General features: G+C 37.1%; 1 protein-coding gene across 1 annotated transcript in view; it reads left to right on the forward strand.

Annotated features, from left to right (window-relative positions):
• Positions 1–2,084: 2,084 nt before the first annotated feature.
• LOC135690940 (uncharacterized) overlaps positions 2,085–17,297 on the forward strand; it is a 40,721-nt gene continuing 25,508 nt past the window's right edge. The window contains exons 1-9 of the mRNA XM_089114313.1: positions 2,085–2,699; positions 2,996–3,063; positions 10,533–10,651; positions 11,479–11,951; positions 12,847–12,958; positions 13,196–13,252; positions 14,105–14,377; positions 14,891–14,952; positions 15,562–17,035. Coding sequence (XP_088970439.1) covers positions 2,684–2,699; positions 2,996–3,063; positions 10,533–10,651; positions 11,479–11,951; positions 12,847–12,958; positions 13,196–13,252; positions 14,105–14,377; positions 14,891–14,952; positions 15,562–17,035 — 2,654 coding nt within the window. The 5' untranslated portion in view covers positions 2,085–2,683. The remainder of the gene's footprint in view (positions 2,700–2,995; positions 3,064–10,532; positions 10,652–11,478; positions 11,952–12,846; positions 12,959–13,195; positions 13,253–14,104; positions 14,378–14,890; positions 14,953–15,561; positions 17,036–17,297) is intronic.

Here is a 17,297-nt window from a genome sequence, read left to right on the forward strand (position 1 = left end):
AATTTAGTCTTTGGTAAATTTAGAAAAAAACTGCCGTTGTACTCAGTTAAAAATTTTCCGCGATCGTCAGTTACGAAGGCTTGAAGTTAGCAGTTCACCATCCCCCCAATGACAGCGAAAGAAGTTTGAAAATTCACACTGCTTGAATGTTAAAATCTATTTTATCTACGTAATCAACAAATTAGAACTCACCATAACAAATACATGGCAATATCTTTGCATATCGGCATGAATGTCTATGAAACTTACGTGGAAAAACGCTACATTTTACCAAAACAATATGCAGCTCTTCTATCTCGTAAAATCGTATTAGCATCAGCATCTCAACTAATGTAATCCGCTTAAACTTATTTTCAACTTCTTCATAATTACTTTTTGCACTCAGTTACTTCATATATTTCTTTTAAATACTTGTAAAACCAACGAGAAACTCATGTCCACTGCCAGTCCACTGCTGAAAAGGCTATCGCAATGCAGAAGCTGACGCGATGATAAAAAAGGGCGGGAAACGTGCCTCGAATCTTGACTTGGGCCTTATTTACACGTTTTTACGATTGCAAAGAAAAAGATCAATCGTGTAAAGTGTATTTGCACGTTTTTACGATTCCCCAGAAAAAAATTAATCGTCTAAAGAGTGTTGAAAATGATCTATGATTTTAAAAATCGAGTGTCTGATAACTTTCCTTTGTGCTCAGTAAATTTTTTCCCAAATGATCCCCCCAATTTTTTCTTCCAACATTTTTTGAGACAGTCTGTACAGATGTGATATTTTGCCCTCTTCGAATCCTTTTGCTTGAAAGCTTTGAAAAAAGGGTTAGAAGTGCCGACTCTTGCTTTTAAATTAACCATTAATGGAGACATACTTCTCCAAACGTCGTGTCTTTCATTTGCGCAATTTTTTGAAAATTTTCCCATTTTAATTACATGCGAGTATAACGAAAATTTTCCAGCCACAACAAAAAAATTTTCGCAAGTGACGTATGTTTGATTTTCCCGCCCTTTTTATCATTACAAATCGCGTCAGCTTCTGCATTGCGATAGCCTTTTCAGCAGTGGACTGGCAGTGGACATGAGTTTCTCGTTGGTTTTACAAGTATTTAAAAGAAATATATGAAGTAACTGAGTGCAAAAAGTAATTATGAAGAAGTTGAAAATAAGTTTAAGCGGATTACATTAGTTGAGATGCTGATGCTAATACGATTTTACGAGATAGAAGAGCTGCATATTGTTTTGGTAAAATGTAGCGTTTTTCCACGTAAGTTTCATAGACATTCATGCCGATATGCAAAGATATTGCCATGTATTTGTTATGGTGAGTTCTAATTTGTTGATTACGTAGATAAAATAGATTTTAACATTCAAGCAGTGTGAATTTTCAAACTTCTTTCGCTGTCATTGGGGGGATGGTGAACTGCTAACTTCAAGCCTTCGTAACTGACGATCGCGGAAAATTTTTGACTGAGTACAACGGCAGTTTTTTTCTAAATTTACCAAAGACTAAATTTTTAAAAAAAAATTTAGGTTATCTTGCAACAAATTTTACACGTTTATTTTTTTGTGGGTAGTGGTAAAAACGTCCAAAATAGGCCTAAATCTAGCTGCGAGGCACGTTTGTTGTCGTATTCTTGAATTCTGATTGGCTAAAGGGCTATGGAGAATTTGAATGTAATCAGAACTCTTAGCCAATCAAAGATTTGGAACCTATGCTGTCTCTGATTCAAACAGATAGCTTTCAATACCCCACACCCCAGAGACAAACATGTTACATTGTTACACACTACAGCGCGATTATCATTGTGCAGATACAACTGGCTAAAAAGGTTACAACAGCATCGTGTTTACTTCTTTTCTAATATTTTCATTTAAAATCTCTCTACCTTGGGCTGCAGTTCGGTAACAATTCCGAAACATACTCTGGCAAATGACACCATGGTCACAAGATAATGTAACCTCATAAACGATGGAAAATAGGCAAAAAGGCGCAAACGCATATGACCATCTCATCCCGATGCCCCTATGAAACCCTAATACTCAAATGTTGAAAACATCTGTCGTTATGTTTCAAATGCATATGGCCGTTGAAGTTGAACTCTACCATGAAATTTGCCTGCCAACCAATTGTTTTGTTTCTACTTCGAGACAAGCAGCACAATGTGTTTCTATACAATAGAAAACACGAGGCCAATGGGTACCCTGGGCTTTGAAGGAACATCAGCACATACCCTCAGGAGAGCACTAGAAATAGTTGTCTTTGTTATGTCAGTCGTTGCGCCGCACATTCGACGTAAGCAAGCTTGGATTTTAGAAATCATTCTGTTCTTCATAGGATATCTCAAGATTTCAGATCGAGTTGAGTCAAACTCTGAAGGCAGCAATAGAACACGCCACTGATTTATTGCGACAAATGGTACTGATTTTACCCATAATGATCAGACTTTTATCAGTGTAGCCATAGCGACTCAGAAACAAACACAAAGTCATTCTATTATTAATTAATAGCAACTTTTGTTTCGCTCCTCCTTCGGACAATTCATTTGAGAGACTGTGAAAGACGAGAGGATCATTAGTTCATGGAGCGGCCATACAAGATTTGCTGGCAAATTTGACTCCAAAGAAGATTGTGAACAGTTGAGAAAATAAGAATAGAAAAAGAGTAACGACGAATGTTTTTTGATCAAAAGTCATGAAAGAATTACTTGGTAAGCATTTTCTTGTTTCTTTATTGAACATGTCTGGTTAAGACGTCATGAATAGATTTAAAAGTTGCAAAAAGCTCAATGGTGAGTGAAAAACGCTACTAACTACTAATTTATTACTCGCACTTGGTTGCTGGCTCTAGCGATAATGTCACCTTACTTCCCGCATACGAATGCACACGAAGCCAAAACCATTATCCAATTTTTGATTTCACGATCATTGATCAAAGGTCATTTGTTAATTTTGTTCAACTCACTCATTTTCGTTTTGTTCTACCTTCACGTCTTATTTCTCATAGGCCTTTCGTTGCTTCTTTTAATCTGGGCCCTTGAAGTTTCATGCAGCCACAAATGTACAAATGAACAAGTATGTATAAACCTATCTTCAGATTGTACGTATCATGCTTTACATGCTGTCTCGTAACTCTACATTCTGCTTCAGTCTGGAAAAATCATGTTTTCGGCTAATCGCCTTTTGTTTTCAGAATGGCGGAAGCTTTTCCCATGATCCCTATAAATATTTAGAAAATCCATATCTGTGGCTTACTGGTTTTTAGATCTGAAAATACAATTGGCTTAATCCAGAAAAGCTAATCAAGCCTTCAACATTTTCTGGTATACAATGAATTAGCTCAACAATGTAGGCTATTTTAATTAAGCAACCCTTAATGTTTTCTGATCTATGCAAGCTCTTCTCGCCAAGAGCTGTTTTCGCGAAAGTCTTATTTATTTAATGCAAATTAAGCAACTAATCTATACTTGGAACGATGCCTCTGCATCTTTTGGCTGTAAACTCTTTTTTTTAAAGCTAAATATTATGTAATAGTTTAACGACTGTACGATTCACGCGAAACTCGCTTAATTATACTCAAGCGCATCTCCATTCTTGTTTTGTTGAGCGAAAAAATTGTAAATTGATCGGATATTTCTTGTTGTTCGGCATTCTGGTAGCAGGTTGACTTCTAGTTTTCATTGCAAAATGCATATCACCTAGTTTTATATTTAAAAAGGGTCTGGTTGTTGAAAAAACTTGGCTCTCGTCATAGATAAAGACATTTGATCAAGCTTGCCATGAGAATAACATCTGCGTTTTCGCAACTCACTGGGTCTACAGGTACACAGAAACCATAAATTAATTTCTTTGAACAAAAGGGCACCCACGGTCCAACCGTAAAATGAATTTATTACTCGGCTGCATGTCTTTCTTGCTCAAAAACATTTTTGTTGACAAAACCTATGAAAACTTACTTGACTGTTAACCTGTAACAAAGAAATTCACACTTCTACAAGGAATGTCCATTGAAGGAAATCTCTTGTGTTCTGCTGTTTTCGCAACGGACTAGTTTCTTTGCGTCATACTTTCCCAAGTTAGTTTCACTGCCATTTTGCTCGGAATCGCTTTTATTGTTTCATTCAATTCTTTTTTCTAAGAACACTCTTCATGAGACACCGAGGCATGGTTTGCTGCTTAAAGATTATAGGATATGAAGGACATAAGGATATGAAAAATTAGAATAAAAAGCAATGCGCTTTTTAAATTTTCTATTGTGTTATAAAAAAGAGCAGTTTATATCAGCTAGTAAACCCTGTTACTAAAGAGGTCTCGCAAAAACCGTTATTTGGTGGTCTTAGATACAATTTGTTGTATGAACTTAAATGAAAATCGATTTAGTAACAGGGACAACATTGAATCAAAACATTAAGGCTCCGTAAAAATAACCCGGCTCCTACAAAAATGATTGCTTTTTCTGGTTCTGTTGAATAAGCAGAATCAAGGAAAATTGGATTTCAGCTGGCAGATTCAAATCAAAGTATATATGTTTAATTGTGTCATAATAAACGCTTATCATAATATGTAAAGGCGTTAAATGAATGCCAAAATATTTTTCGATGAAAACATTTCTTGTGTTGAGATTGGGAGCTGTCACGAACAATTTTGCAACGAAACTTTCTTTTGATTTCAATGGTATTACGACCGTGGTCAGTTCACGGGCCTAAAGCGAAATCACCGCCTTGGAAGGAAAATTGATTAAGCTGCGATGCACGCTTTGGTATATATGTTCTGTTACATTCCTAGTAAACGTACGTTTTCTTGTGTACTACCTGCGACACAAGGCATAATACAGGTGGCTTACGAAGAGAAACGTAAATTGTATGCAAAGAAGAGATGGAAGGAGTGGGATGTTCGGGAGAAATAATGGACGGCTTCAAGACAATGCAGCAACCCCCGCGTCAGAGTCAAGGCACAAGTGCATTGTCTTTATCTAAGTGCTACGGCGCAGGTGTCGCGTTCATGTTTAAACTACCTACTAAACTGATACTAACTTAGTATTGCTTGCTGTCATATATGAACCAAAACAAGGCAATGCAAGTTGGGTTGCTGATATGCCCCCCCCCCCCCCAGTGAAAGAATCTGTTTCTCAAAGACGACAAGTTTTTGGCAGTCTCGTGGTATTTTGTCGGCAATTTTTCAAACTTGTAGACCGATAAAGGTTACCTGTTCGTTTTCTCTGCAAATTGGTCCGGGACTGCCCTCTGAAGCTCAATTTCTACCGAGCTGTTGCACGTTCCAATCAACTCAACCTGTTTTTTGTTGTCAAGTTTAGCATCCAGAATACCCCGTAAAATCATGAATGCCAAATTACGTATACCTTTCGCAATCTTCGATCAAAATTCGTCGCTGATTTGCTAAGACAATAAAGGGTTACAGGCTATTGCTCCCGAACAAATAATTAGTTTGCTCAAATCCATTTTCTGCATTTCGTTGATGGATGGGGAACTATCCGAATTTTCATGAACCTATTTGATGAATGGCCCCCTTTCGATAGATCTACTAGTAAAAAACATTATCACTTTGCATAATAGCCGCTGACGCATTTGTCAAATTTCACGCTCCTTTGAGAATTTTTACACTTGAAAGCACGAAGAACTTTTTAAAGTGCTACATGAATTACTTTTACGCAAATTACACCTAACAATATTGCATGAAGAGTTTGGAGACAAAGTGAGGCCTTTTCTGCTTTGGAGGGAATTTTCATGGCATTTAAGTGAGGCCTTGCGTATTTAAGACTGAAAAACGAAAAGTCGTCACAAAAAGCACTAATTAAAGCATTATTTACATCCTTACACAAACATGATTTGAATGTATGCATTTGGTTCACTAGAAGCTTACTGTCATCGGGCTTTCCTAGAAGTTTAAAATAAGCCTTAAAGTAAATGGCCTGAGTAAATGGCTGGTGATAAAATCGCGATAAAATGCTTCCATTCTATCATTGGTTGGATGGAGTAGATTTGATCAAAGCATCCTTATAAGGAGTAAAAGATAAACAGTAATATGCAATGGCAGATTGAAAAAGCATCTGCACTCGTTAGATATTTCTGTAGCACTGGCTGGAGTAGTAAGCGTCTGTGCTTTTAGAAACGCAGGAGTCTTCGACCCTATAAAAATGTCTTGTACAGGGGCGTAACTTGGCCAATAGGTTTTGGGGGGGGGGAGGAAAAGGGTTTCTGCCCTGCAAAACTGAGTGGTGCCCTGCAGACCTCAAAGCAAAGGTTTGTCTATAGGCTACTAGTGAAAGCTTTACCAGTGTACATTTGTCTTTACCAAGGACAAACTTCTAAGCAATAAAAACAAACTTGAAACTTCATTGCTTATGAAATAGCTATTTTTCTACGTAAGCGTAAATTAAATGTCGAATTTTATTTTCCTTTGTGATAAAGCTTGTATTTCATCGCATATGATGATACGGGTACATGATTTAGACGGCGCGACGAAATTTAGTCCGGGGAAAGGGCTAAGAATCAAGATTAGCGAGGTAGGAGGACCCATTGGTTGGGTCCGACGTGAAAGAAAATTTTTGAAATTATATCTTGTAAAAGGGCTAAAACGCATCTCAATGATTAAAATTAAGCAAAAAGCAATTTTGCAAAAAAATCTTTTTATTATTTATTTGGAAAAATTGGGAGACGTTGGGAAGGAAAGAAACCGTAACCTTTCGTTTCGAATTGCACATAGTTGTGAATGACAGAGGAAGCTCTTCTTAATATACCTGTTCCGTTCGCTTGTCAGGAAGGGAGATTCATAGCAAATATGATATTTCCATTTCAAAATTCCTAACCGGCCCTTAACGAACTTCAGAGGTGGCGTTTCTGAGCGGTAATAAAGCTCTTCTTGGCATCCTGCGAAATTTTCGATTGTCCTGCGAAAACGACTATTATTTAGATTGGGGGGTGTCACCACCACCACCCTCCCCTGCTCCCCGGTATTTTTGCCCCTGATCCTGTACATCAAAAGGTAATTCCATGTTCAAATGAATATTCTTACAGATGTGCATTTACATCCTTTCTCTCAAGCTTTATCAACCAGTCTCACAAACATCCACAAAAACAAGCAAATTTGCCGACAAATGACAAAATTTGCTGGCAAAGCGCTAAAAACTGTGTTTTACCCGACAAATTAACAAAAGCTGAGGGGTGCTCGCCCCTACCCCAAAACCCACACAGTTCTACTGCTGTCAACTTTGCTTTCTCATTTTCAAAGGAGCAAATTATAAACCATCTTACCGGTCTACATAAGCTCTATATAAACTACAAGACTCCAAAAATGAGCATATTTGCTTTTTGAAATGAGCATTTGGTCTTCTAATGAAAAGAACTATTTCCGTCTGGATAGACCATTTCCACTGTATAACTTCTGTCTGCCTTCAAAGCAATCCGTATCAGCAGCAACATTCATTATTCATTGTCGTTTTATTAGAAGTCTTATTACAATATAGATAGAATTAAAAACGGTTTCTTTGAGTAAAACCAAGCAAAAACATTTTTAGGAAAGCAAGTCGAGGTCATCAAAAGTGCAAAAATGCCGTGCGTTCGGCCACCTTTAGTCTCTGAAATTTATAAAGCCCCGGTCAAACGCATCCAACATTTCATCCAAAATGGAGAAAACCAATGTTGGATGAAATGTTGGATGCGTTTGACCACCCATGTTGGGTCACCCAACATTTGCAAACCGATGTTGGATGAAGTTTGATCACGATCAACAACAAGTTTTGTTTTTCAATTTTGGATGTAATGTTGGATGCGTTTGACCACTCCATCCAACCATGATCCAACATTTCACCCAACATTTCATTTTCTGGGCATGCGCATAATTTCAACCTGTTTGTTTTCATTTGAGCGCCAAGTCAATTCATTGATTTGTGAGCAACTATTCTCAAAGTTATCGAATGAAAAATAAAGAAACAGTAAAGAACAGAATTAAATAATCTAAAAATTCATAGCTGAGAAAAGGGTGGTGGATGAAGGCGCACTGACGTGGAGAGTGAGAGAAGCAATTGCAATCTATATTTAGGCACAGGCCTAAGGGGAATCAAGTGAATTGGATAATGCAGGGGTCCATCAGACGAAACCTTCAAGAAAAAGGGCAGCCTATGTTTCAACATGTTGTTTTGGAAATCAGCTATTATTGTTCATTTTCATTTTGCGCGCCTTTTCACCATCTGTAAAGCCAGTGCTGTAAACACGTCGCTGCGCAGGCGATGCACGGTGATGGGAATGTTGGATGAAATGTCGGGCGATATGTTTAGATGCGTTTGACCACCCGCTTAAAAATATCGACGAACTTTCAAAATTATTCGGAGAACATGTTGGATGAAATGTTGGATGCGTTTGACCGGGGCTTTAGCCGAATCGTTCCCGATTTCACCTAATATCTGCACGTCAAATATGCCTAAAGATCAATAAGTTGTGTTAAAGGCATCATGTAGTGATGAATTTCTGCAACGTGCTTCTGCGTATTATCAATATGGCATTGCTGCCCACTCCCCTCTGCGAGATCTTGAAGAGTGCAGGTTATCAGGCCCGTTGCTACTGTTGGGCATGAGGGGGGAGGGAGGTTGACACACAGGGGTGCCCTTCTTAAAGTTAGGAGGGGGACTCTGCTGTAGAAACTTCTAGGAGCCACACCCATCACCACACCCCATATATTTGCATTTGTGGTAATAATTCTCTTCATCAACCTTTAAAGGCTAATAGGAATTGTTCATTCATGGAAAGTCTGTAGCATAATAAAAGGTTAATTTGCGTGGAAAACATTCCATTTCCTTGTAGGGTTGCTTTGTTAGCAAATGTTTAAACTTACAAGAAAATAAAGGATGAGAGCCTCTCAGAGGTTTTCGGGAACAAGGGAAAATGGCATCAAATGGTACAGAAACACAGGAACAAATTAAATTTTTCTCTAGAAACATTGGAACATTATTACTAGTTTAAGGGAAAAAGGGAACATTTTTTTATTTATCAACGAGAACACGGGAACATTGCTGTTTTCCTTAAAAGGAACACAGGAATATGCACCCCCCTTTGGGACTCTCAAGGATGGTTCTCACAATTTGTTGGCAAAGCAAGTGTGGCTCCCCTCTCTCTCCTCCCCTCTGCATATTAGCTAGCGACGGCCACTGTAAAAGAAAGAAATCAAACTTTTAAGACCCTTAACTGCGAATGTTGTCCTTTTTAAAAGAATTTTTTTTCCAGTTTGTCGAATTAAGGTCATCTCTGCACGGCTGATAATTGCAACATAAAATAGGAATTTTAAACTATAATTAAGATTAACATAATTCAAATTCAAATTCATTAAATTCAGCAACAAATTACAGATAATTTACAGATATAATGAATTCTAAAAAATGGTTAGTTTACAAAGCTAAAAGGCTAAGAAAAATTTGATAGCTAAAGAATGCGATTATAATTTTTGTTACGAAGAGAGTTGAGTTTGATTTTTTTTAAGAATAGAAAATGAACATCAAAATACAATCAAAGTTAGTAATATAAAAAAAGAAAAAAATGATTAAAAAGATGAATGCAAAATAACGAGGGTAAGGGAGGAATTGGCTGGGGGGGGGAGTTCGGGTTAAATTTTCTTCTATAGTAAAGGTATTTAGGAATTTTCTTCATAATTGTGCAACAACAATTTTTTGAAATATTTGCAAAATAAATTTTTGCTTATTTGTTCTCTGATATGGAGAGGTTTTAATGCTGTTATATGTGAAGAATCGTTTTTTGTAGTTTGTTTGTATTGCAGGATAAGCGAAGAGTTTTTCTGTAGATTGATGAGTTTAAAAGCTATGTCTAGCAGTTGATTTTTCAAAAAAATGTCAAAATTAGAATTTTGGTTACTGAAAAAACTTCGGTTACTGTTCCAAAAAATTGTCAAAAATAGGACTGTTGTTTATATCATTTATAAGTTTAGCACGTTCGAGATTGAAACTTTCTTCAAGATCTAAAATACCCAGTTGCTTAAATAGTGGTTTAGTGCTCGTAGTATAATTTTCAAAGTTTATTAATCTTAAGACTTTATTTAGACTTATTTGTACAGTCTTTGTAACAGTTGCGGTATCGCAACCCCAGTTAATTAGTCCATAATTAGCATGGAGGGCAATGAATGCAAAATAAAGATTACGCAGAATTTGAGCTGGGACAAAATGTCTCATCTTTGCCAGTGTACCAATTCCTTTTGAGATCTTCATGTTAACGTGTTTAGTATGATGTTTCCAATTCAAGTTTTTATCAAGGAAACTGTGAGACATGGTCGGGACTTATCGATTCGCACATGATAATCGTTTTTATGAAAAGGCGAAAATATTCGTTTTAAAAACTAAGTAACAAAAACTTGAGTGGCATTAAGCAATCTGTCAGTCAAATACTATCCAGTCAATAAGCGTAGAATCACTCACTCGTATATCGATTGGCCAAAAATGATTGACAGATGGCTTAAGCCATTATAGTTGCTGTCCGTTGCCTTGTAATGTATTGCTGGCCTTAATTTTAACTTTCTAATTTAAGGGGTGTTGTGTTGAAACACTTAATCTTGCGGCTACATGCAGAGATGCCGAAATTCACTGTGCAAGATGGCAAAACGAAACAGAGAAAAATGGTTTTCCACTTCCTGACTCTGTACGAAGGTAGTACCTTTTCCATCTAGGCATTAGTCTTAGCCTATATGCATCAACTTTTGATATTTCGTGCAAAATTGGCTTTGAAAAAAGCAAACATTTTGAGTCGTCACTGAGCTTGTCATCTGACACTCTTCAGAGTATAAAACATCATTACATAGTTCAAATCACTAAGCTAGGAAATATATATATACCCAGTTGTGAATCGAAACCTGTTTTGATCTATGTTATGACGTTTTATACTTTTAATAGTTTCAGACGAAAAGCTTATGTATCCATCAAAATGTTTGCTTTTTAAAGCTATTTTGTACCACAAAAATATTGTTTACATTTCATGTACTTTTTATGCAAAAATAAATGACATACCGTGTGCATTTGACACCATGAATAAAGCAGTTTAACAAAGAGGAAGACAAAAAGGCAAAATGCAGCTTAAATTAAGATCACAATATTATTGAATTCGACAGAAGAGAATCCAACAGGGATGCATTTTCATCTATATATAATTAGAATATAATAGTATGTATCAAAAGCACACTATGCTTACGAATAAGTTACAAGCAATGCAAAAAACGTTTTCGGTTATTTCATCTAGCATGATAATTTCTTGTCCCAGAAAGACCTTTTCACTTCAAACATTACTTTAAAGTTTAATATATACTTCCCAGCTTAATTTCTTTGTATCCTTGCCAAAACATGTCATTATTCTAAATTAACTTCTTTCTTGTGTGAGCATTTCAACAGCTAATTCCCTATATTGTTTTTATCATTTCATTTGCATTCTTGAATGATTTTTAATATGGATCTCCTATCTTTGTCTACTATTTTACAAACAGAATGAGTCCTTGGGATGTTACGTGTTCACTAGAAGAATATTTCTGCCCATTGACGTTTCAATGTATAAACAAGACCGATTCGTGTACGTTTAACACGACTTATGTGGGTGACTGTTATGGAAACAGCTCAACCCCATGGGGTACACCATGTCCTGCAAACCACACATATTGCCCGCTATTGGCATCTTGTATCCCATCTGGCTATCCATGCTCGTTGCAAGAGCTGAGCAACTACTTACAAGACAACACGCTAACTTATTTTGGTGTTTCATGCCAACAAGATGAAATATTCTGTCCTGGTACGCAGAGCTGCATCCTCAACACAACTGTCTGTGACTACAATTCGTCATTGTCTGTTTTGAATATCACGTGTCCTGGCAATGAAACATATTGTGTTGATGAACGCAAGTGCGTGTCTGGATCATGCTCAATGCCAAATTTGCCAGTATTCAATTTTAATGACAGTAATACTGGTGAGTATTATCTAGTTTTTCTAACAAAAACTTCCATTTCTGCAGCAGCACGTTATAGGCAAAATGTCGTGGTTTTGTCAAAAGTGGTCAAAAGTTATCAAGAGACATAGTTATTAGACTGGATTGGAAAATGTACTTTTTGCAATACATTTGGATGTTTTTTTCTTTATGTCTTACTGCGTGATTTTATGTTAACTTGAAAAAATTAAGAAGAGAAAGACAGAAAATTGCAACTTTATTTGGGATTTTGCACATGACGAAGAGATTTATTTCGAAGTCTTAGCTATAACACTTGATATGACAATCGTGATGATTGTGATTCAATAATCCTAGTTGATCTATGCTTTCCGATCATGATCTGATAATGTTTGCCTATAGTTTGTTGTTTACTTGATCTAATGTTCACAGTGATCATGATCTAATCGAATTTGTATGCCGTTTGCGTGCGTTGATCACTTTGTATTGATTTTTGTTTTCCGATCATGATCTGATTATGTTTGCCTATAGTTTGTTGTTTACTTGATCTAATGTTTACAGTGATCATGATCTAATCAAATTTGTATGCCGTTTGCGTGCGTTGATCACTTTGTATTGATTTTCGTTTTCCGATCATGATTTGATCCGAGCTATGGCTTTCTATTTGAACATGATTTTAACATTTCTACCACTTCCAGCAATCCTGATTCTTTTCTCCTTAATAAAAAACATTTACCAATTCTTTGCTGTCAAATCGATTTTAAAACTTGGCTCTTAATCACGCTTTCAGTTCTTTTATCTGCTTTTGTTTGGTAAAATAGATTTAAATCGCTATGTAAAAGGATGTAAAAACTAGATACACAGATTTTGATGTCTTTCAAATGCTCGATATTTCTGCTAAATTGTTGTGTTTTTTAAGGTTGGATGCAATTTTGTACTAATTTCAAGTACATATGTCCAAAGATTCTTTCCGTTGAAAACAATTGCAAACCCCTTGTCGGTGCGAGTCCTATATGCGACCCAAAATGCGGGTAAGTCTTGTCCTTGGGATATGTTCTTGCATTCCTTTTTTCTTTACATAATATCTTCTAGCTGTGCTTTTGGCAAAAATGTTCGTTGTTAGTCGTTAATTCTCTACAAATGAGCATAATTTGCATTTCTATATCAAAGAAGATTGCAATTATTGAATATTCTTCACACGTAGATTTTGATTTTTAGATTGATTTAATAGTAGATTCACTTTACTTCAATGCTTTGAATGTTTTCAGGCGGTCTCCGTTTCAAAACTGTCACTGTCCGCCTGGTCGTTATAAGTGCAACATGAAGTGAGTATTTTGTCCAACTACGATATTTCTTTGCTTGAAGTTACCTTCGTTTGGAGGTGCAAACTATATATAATTGAATGCTTATAGAGTACTCATACTCAAGGCTGAACAGAGAAATTGGGGACACATAATGCCCTCCCCTGTTCTTTTTGAACGTTCTAAAAGTGCCTTTGAAGTCCATTTGAAAATTCTATTTTGAGACCCTTTGATATCCTTGAAGTAGTTTTGCTTAAACGCTACCTCGTTTTAATTTTTGTTTTTTGTGTCATGTATGATGTTTCTTTTGAAAAATGATAAATTTCTAGCGGCAGGATTACGGATTAGGGGTAGGAGTATTGTCAAGTTACTCCATATTTGTACGGTAGTCCGTTTCAGAGTGGCTTTTAGTTGCTGTTCTGTTCCATTTTGGAATGATGCCACATCTCTAAACGTTATGTAGTCAGTGTCATAATGGACTAAAGTTAACTGAGGGCCTCATACCTTAAGGGGTCCAAAGCACAAAAGTTTTCTATGCTTTTATACTTTGAAGCTGGTTTTTAGAATGTGAATAACGAGCTCAAGTGGCCTAAATCCTGTATGATATGTCAGTCTTAATTAATGGAAAGTTTTTTGATTAGCATTTTGTGGTTAGTTTATACTTTTATACTATGTTTATACTGTTATACTAATGCCTATAATTAAAAGACCTTAAGCTGAATTCTCCCTAGCGCTTAAACAATCTCTAAATTAAGAATTGACCAATCAGTGAATGTGATTCCATTCAGGCGTTTATTGATTGGCTAATTTTGATTGAGCCACTTTTGTATCTGTATAATGCCTGAGATTTAAGCTGAGATTATTGCATCGTTTTAGGTCAGCTTGTTACAATGAAACAGCGCCATGTGTTGAGCCTCCAACAGCATCCGTTTGTCCGTCTATTTACGTTTCACCATCGACAGTCTTCTGGGATCCTAGTTCTTCTGTCGATCAGTCATCGATGTTTGTCAATGAATCGGTGTACGTGCAGCCGAGTCCTTCTCCCAATGAGTCGTTGTCAGTTTTGCCTTCATCGTCAATTTACGCTACAAGTGCACCCTCTGTTTGCAATTACACATGCAAAGCAGGATTTGTTTATTGCCACTCGTTGTAAGTAAGATGTATCATATGCCTCTTTGTACTTAATTCTTTATTCGTTGATACTGGTCTCTGTGGCTTGCATTTGCAATCTAAAAAAGGCCTTGTGATATCTATTCTCGAACTCGTTTAATTCGAACTTTCAAAAAATCGAACAAAATCTCAAATCTCCCAAGAAGCCCTCTTTAATTTGAATCTCTATTATTCGAACTTTTCGTAAATGCGAAGGTCAATTGATGAAATAAGAAACCCAAATTTTACCCTTGTCTCTGTAATATTCGGTCGCAGCATTACTTTGCAACAACCTCGTATCCATTTCATACCGTCCTTTTAGACTTATAATGTCTTTTCGTATTTGGGGCAATTAACCCGTTAAAATCCGAACTAATTTTGTTTTTGAGATCTTTATTCTAGTGTCGGTATTATTCAAGCCATTTTTATATATTCTGCAAATTTGCACTTAAATAATTTACGTCTAATTGCTTTACTACAGAAATAACAAGTTAGCTTTTTCGTTCTTTTTAGGGCAGCTTGTGTCATGGAAGGCTACAACCATTGCGGAAAGGTTCATCCGTATTGCCAAAGAAGTAAGTTGCTGACATCATGTATTTCCCTAGTTTTCAAAGTATTCGAGAATGAATTATTTACGTAACCTTAGCAAGTGCGCTTGAGATGTCCTAAAATAAATGCGTTGTCCTGTTTTCTGCATGTTTTTTTTATTTACACTATTTATCGTTGGTATTTATAAATAGACAAAAATGCCCCCCTCCCCTGCTTATGATATTTGGGTGAATTTCCTAAACCTCCGGCTTGTTAAGACCGAAGAGTAATGCCAGCTACAAAACTCAAAGCACATTTCGTTGCAACATTGGTATAAAGCTGTCACATTAGAATAAAATCGGTTTTTTATATAAAGTCCCGTTCAAACGAAGTGAATATTACGCTGAGCAACACCTAACATTTGCAAGTTTTAAGCAACAGGGACTGAACAGGACTGAGCAAAGTTGAACAAGTGGTCAAAAGAACTGAACTTTTCACTGAGCAGGCATGTTTTGCGTTGCTCATTCAGTTCATTTGACTGGGGCTTTACTTGAATTTATCCAAGTTACGTCGAATAAAGTTTTCATTATTTCTCTTTGAAATCTTTTTTAAAAGTTTTTTTCAAAAGTAAAATCAACTTTTTTTTTAAATCGCAGATCACCTTTACTGTGCGTCGCAAGGCAAGTGTGTGAAAGTCCAAGAAGGATGTCCCTCGGTCACTATTACAGTAGACCTGTCTTCGACATATGACATCATCCAAACGGTTTTTAATATTTCTAGCTCTTACGAGCCATCTTTGTCGTACTTCCAAAGCGAAACTGCTTTTGTCGATTTCTCGACATCAATACCACCAATATTTGTATCATCAGAAGCAATTTCATTGGAAGTATCAGCGTCGTCACAACAGTCGATAATATCGATGTCCCCGACCTCAGAATATTCCTCGCCATTGATGACACCTTCAGCTTTCACCTCAGCACAGTCCTCACCAGAATCATCGCTGTCATCACTTGTGACATCGGAAGCTCCCTCCTTCTCAGAGATCACGTCAGCATCATCCTCGTCATCATTGGTGGCATCAGAAGTTTCCTCCTCAACACAGCCCACGTCAGCATCATCCTCATCATCATTGGTGGCATCAGAAGTTTCCTCCTCATCACAGTCCACGTCAGCATCATCCTCGCCGTCGTTGGAGACATCAGTAGTTTCCTCCTCATCACAGCTTACGTCAGCATCATCCTCGCCGTCGTTGGAGACATCAGTAGTTTCCTCCTCATCACAGCTTACGTCAGCATCATCCTCGCCGTCGTTGGAGACATCAGTAGTTTCCTCCTCATCACAGTCCACGTCAGCATCATCCTCGCCGTCGTTGGAGACATCAGTAGTTTCCTCCTCATCACAGTCCACATCAGCATCATCCTCGTCATCACTGGTGGCATCAGTAGTTTCCTCCTCATCACAGCCCACGTCAGCATCATCCTCATCATCATTGGTTGCACCAGCAGTCTCTTCCTCAGAACAAGCATCGTCAACGTCATCATTGCTGACACCAGCAGTCCTATCTTCGTCTCATTCGACATCGCTATCATTAACTTCATCCTTGGTGACATCACTAAATTCATCTTCATCAAGACTGACAGCGTCAACAGCGGCGCCATTACCTAGTTTGGTGTCTCTTTCTTTATCGCCATTGGTACCATCTCTATTTTCACCTTCATTAAAAAACTCAACGTCACTTGTTTATCCCCCTATAGAAACGAGCAAAATACTATCAACTCCACATTTGTCATCAACATTACTAACGAAAGTTGAGCCCAGCCCACTCGACTCTACCTCTAGATACGTAATTTCTCCTTCAAGTTCCAGATCTACGGTTTTGCCAAGTGTTTCAGTGAGGCCAACTAGGCCTCCACTTGTTGCATGCCATATTATATGTCAACTCGCAAGAAGCGAGCAAAATACAAGGCCTTTGTCCGACATGGAGCCACCACTAAATACATCAAAAAAGATTGCAATCATAGAAGCACATCCGAACGCAACCTGGTCTGCGTATTACAATTCAGCCTGGCATATTGTATCGAACTTCTCCGCAACTAATGCCTTGGTACTGGGTCATGCTGACAAATTGCAGTATGTGAAAACGTTTATCCAATTTTTTTATCACTATCTAGCTTTCTTTGTAGAACGAGTATTGAATATAATATTAAAATTTTAACATTGTTCTACTTCGTACTTACCTTACTTATTATTCTGGCTAGAGTAAGTCACACACACAAATCGATGTGAAGTAGTCCAAATGTATGTTATTGAAACTGTTTACAATAATATGGGAAAAGTAAGGGTAGTAAAATCTCATGCGCCTTACATAGAAAAACGTTCGCTGTCACTAGAA

The sequence above is a fragment of the Rhopilema esculentum genome, chromosome 4, assembly GCF_057945365.1.
Source record: "Rhopilema esculentum isolate cy_ngs chromosome 4, ASM5794536v1, whole genome shotgun sequence".
NCBI lineage: Eukaryota > Metazoa > Cnidaria > Scyphozoa > Rhizostomeae > Rhizostomatidae > Rhopilema > Rhopilema esculentum.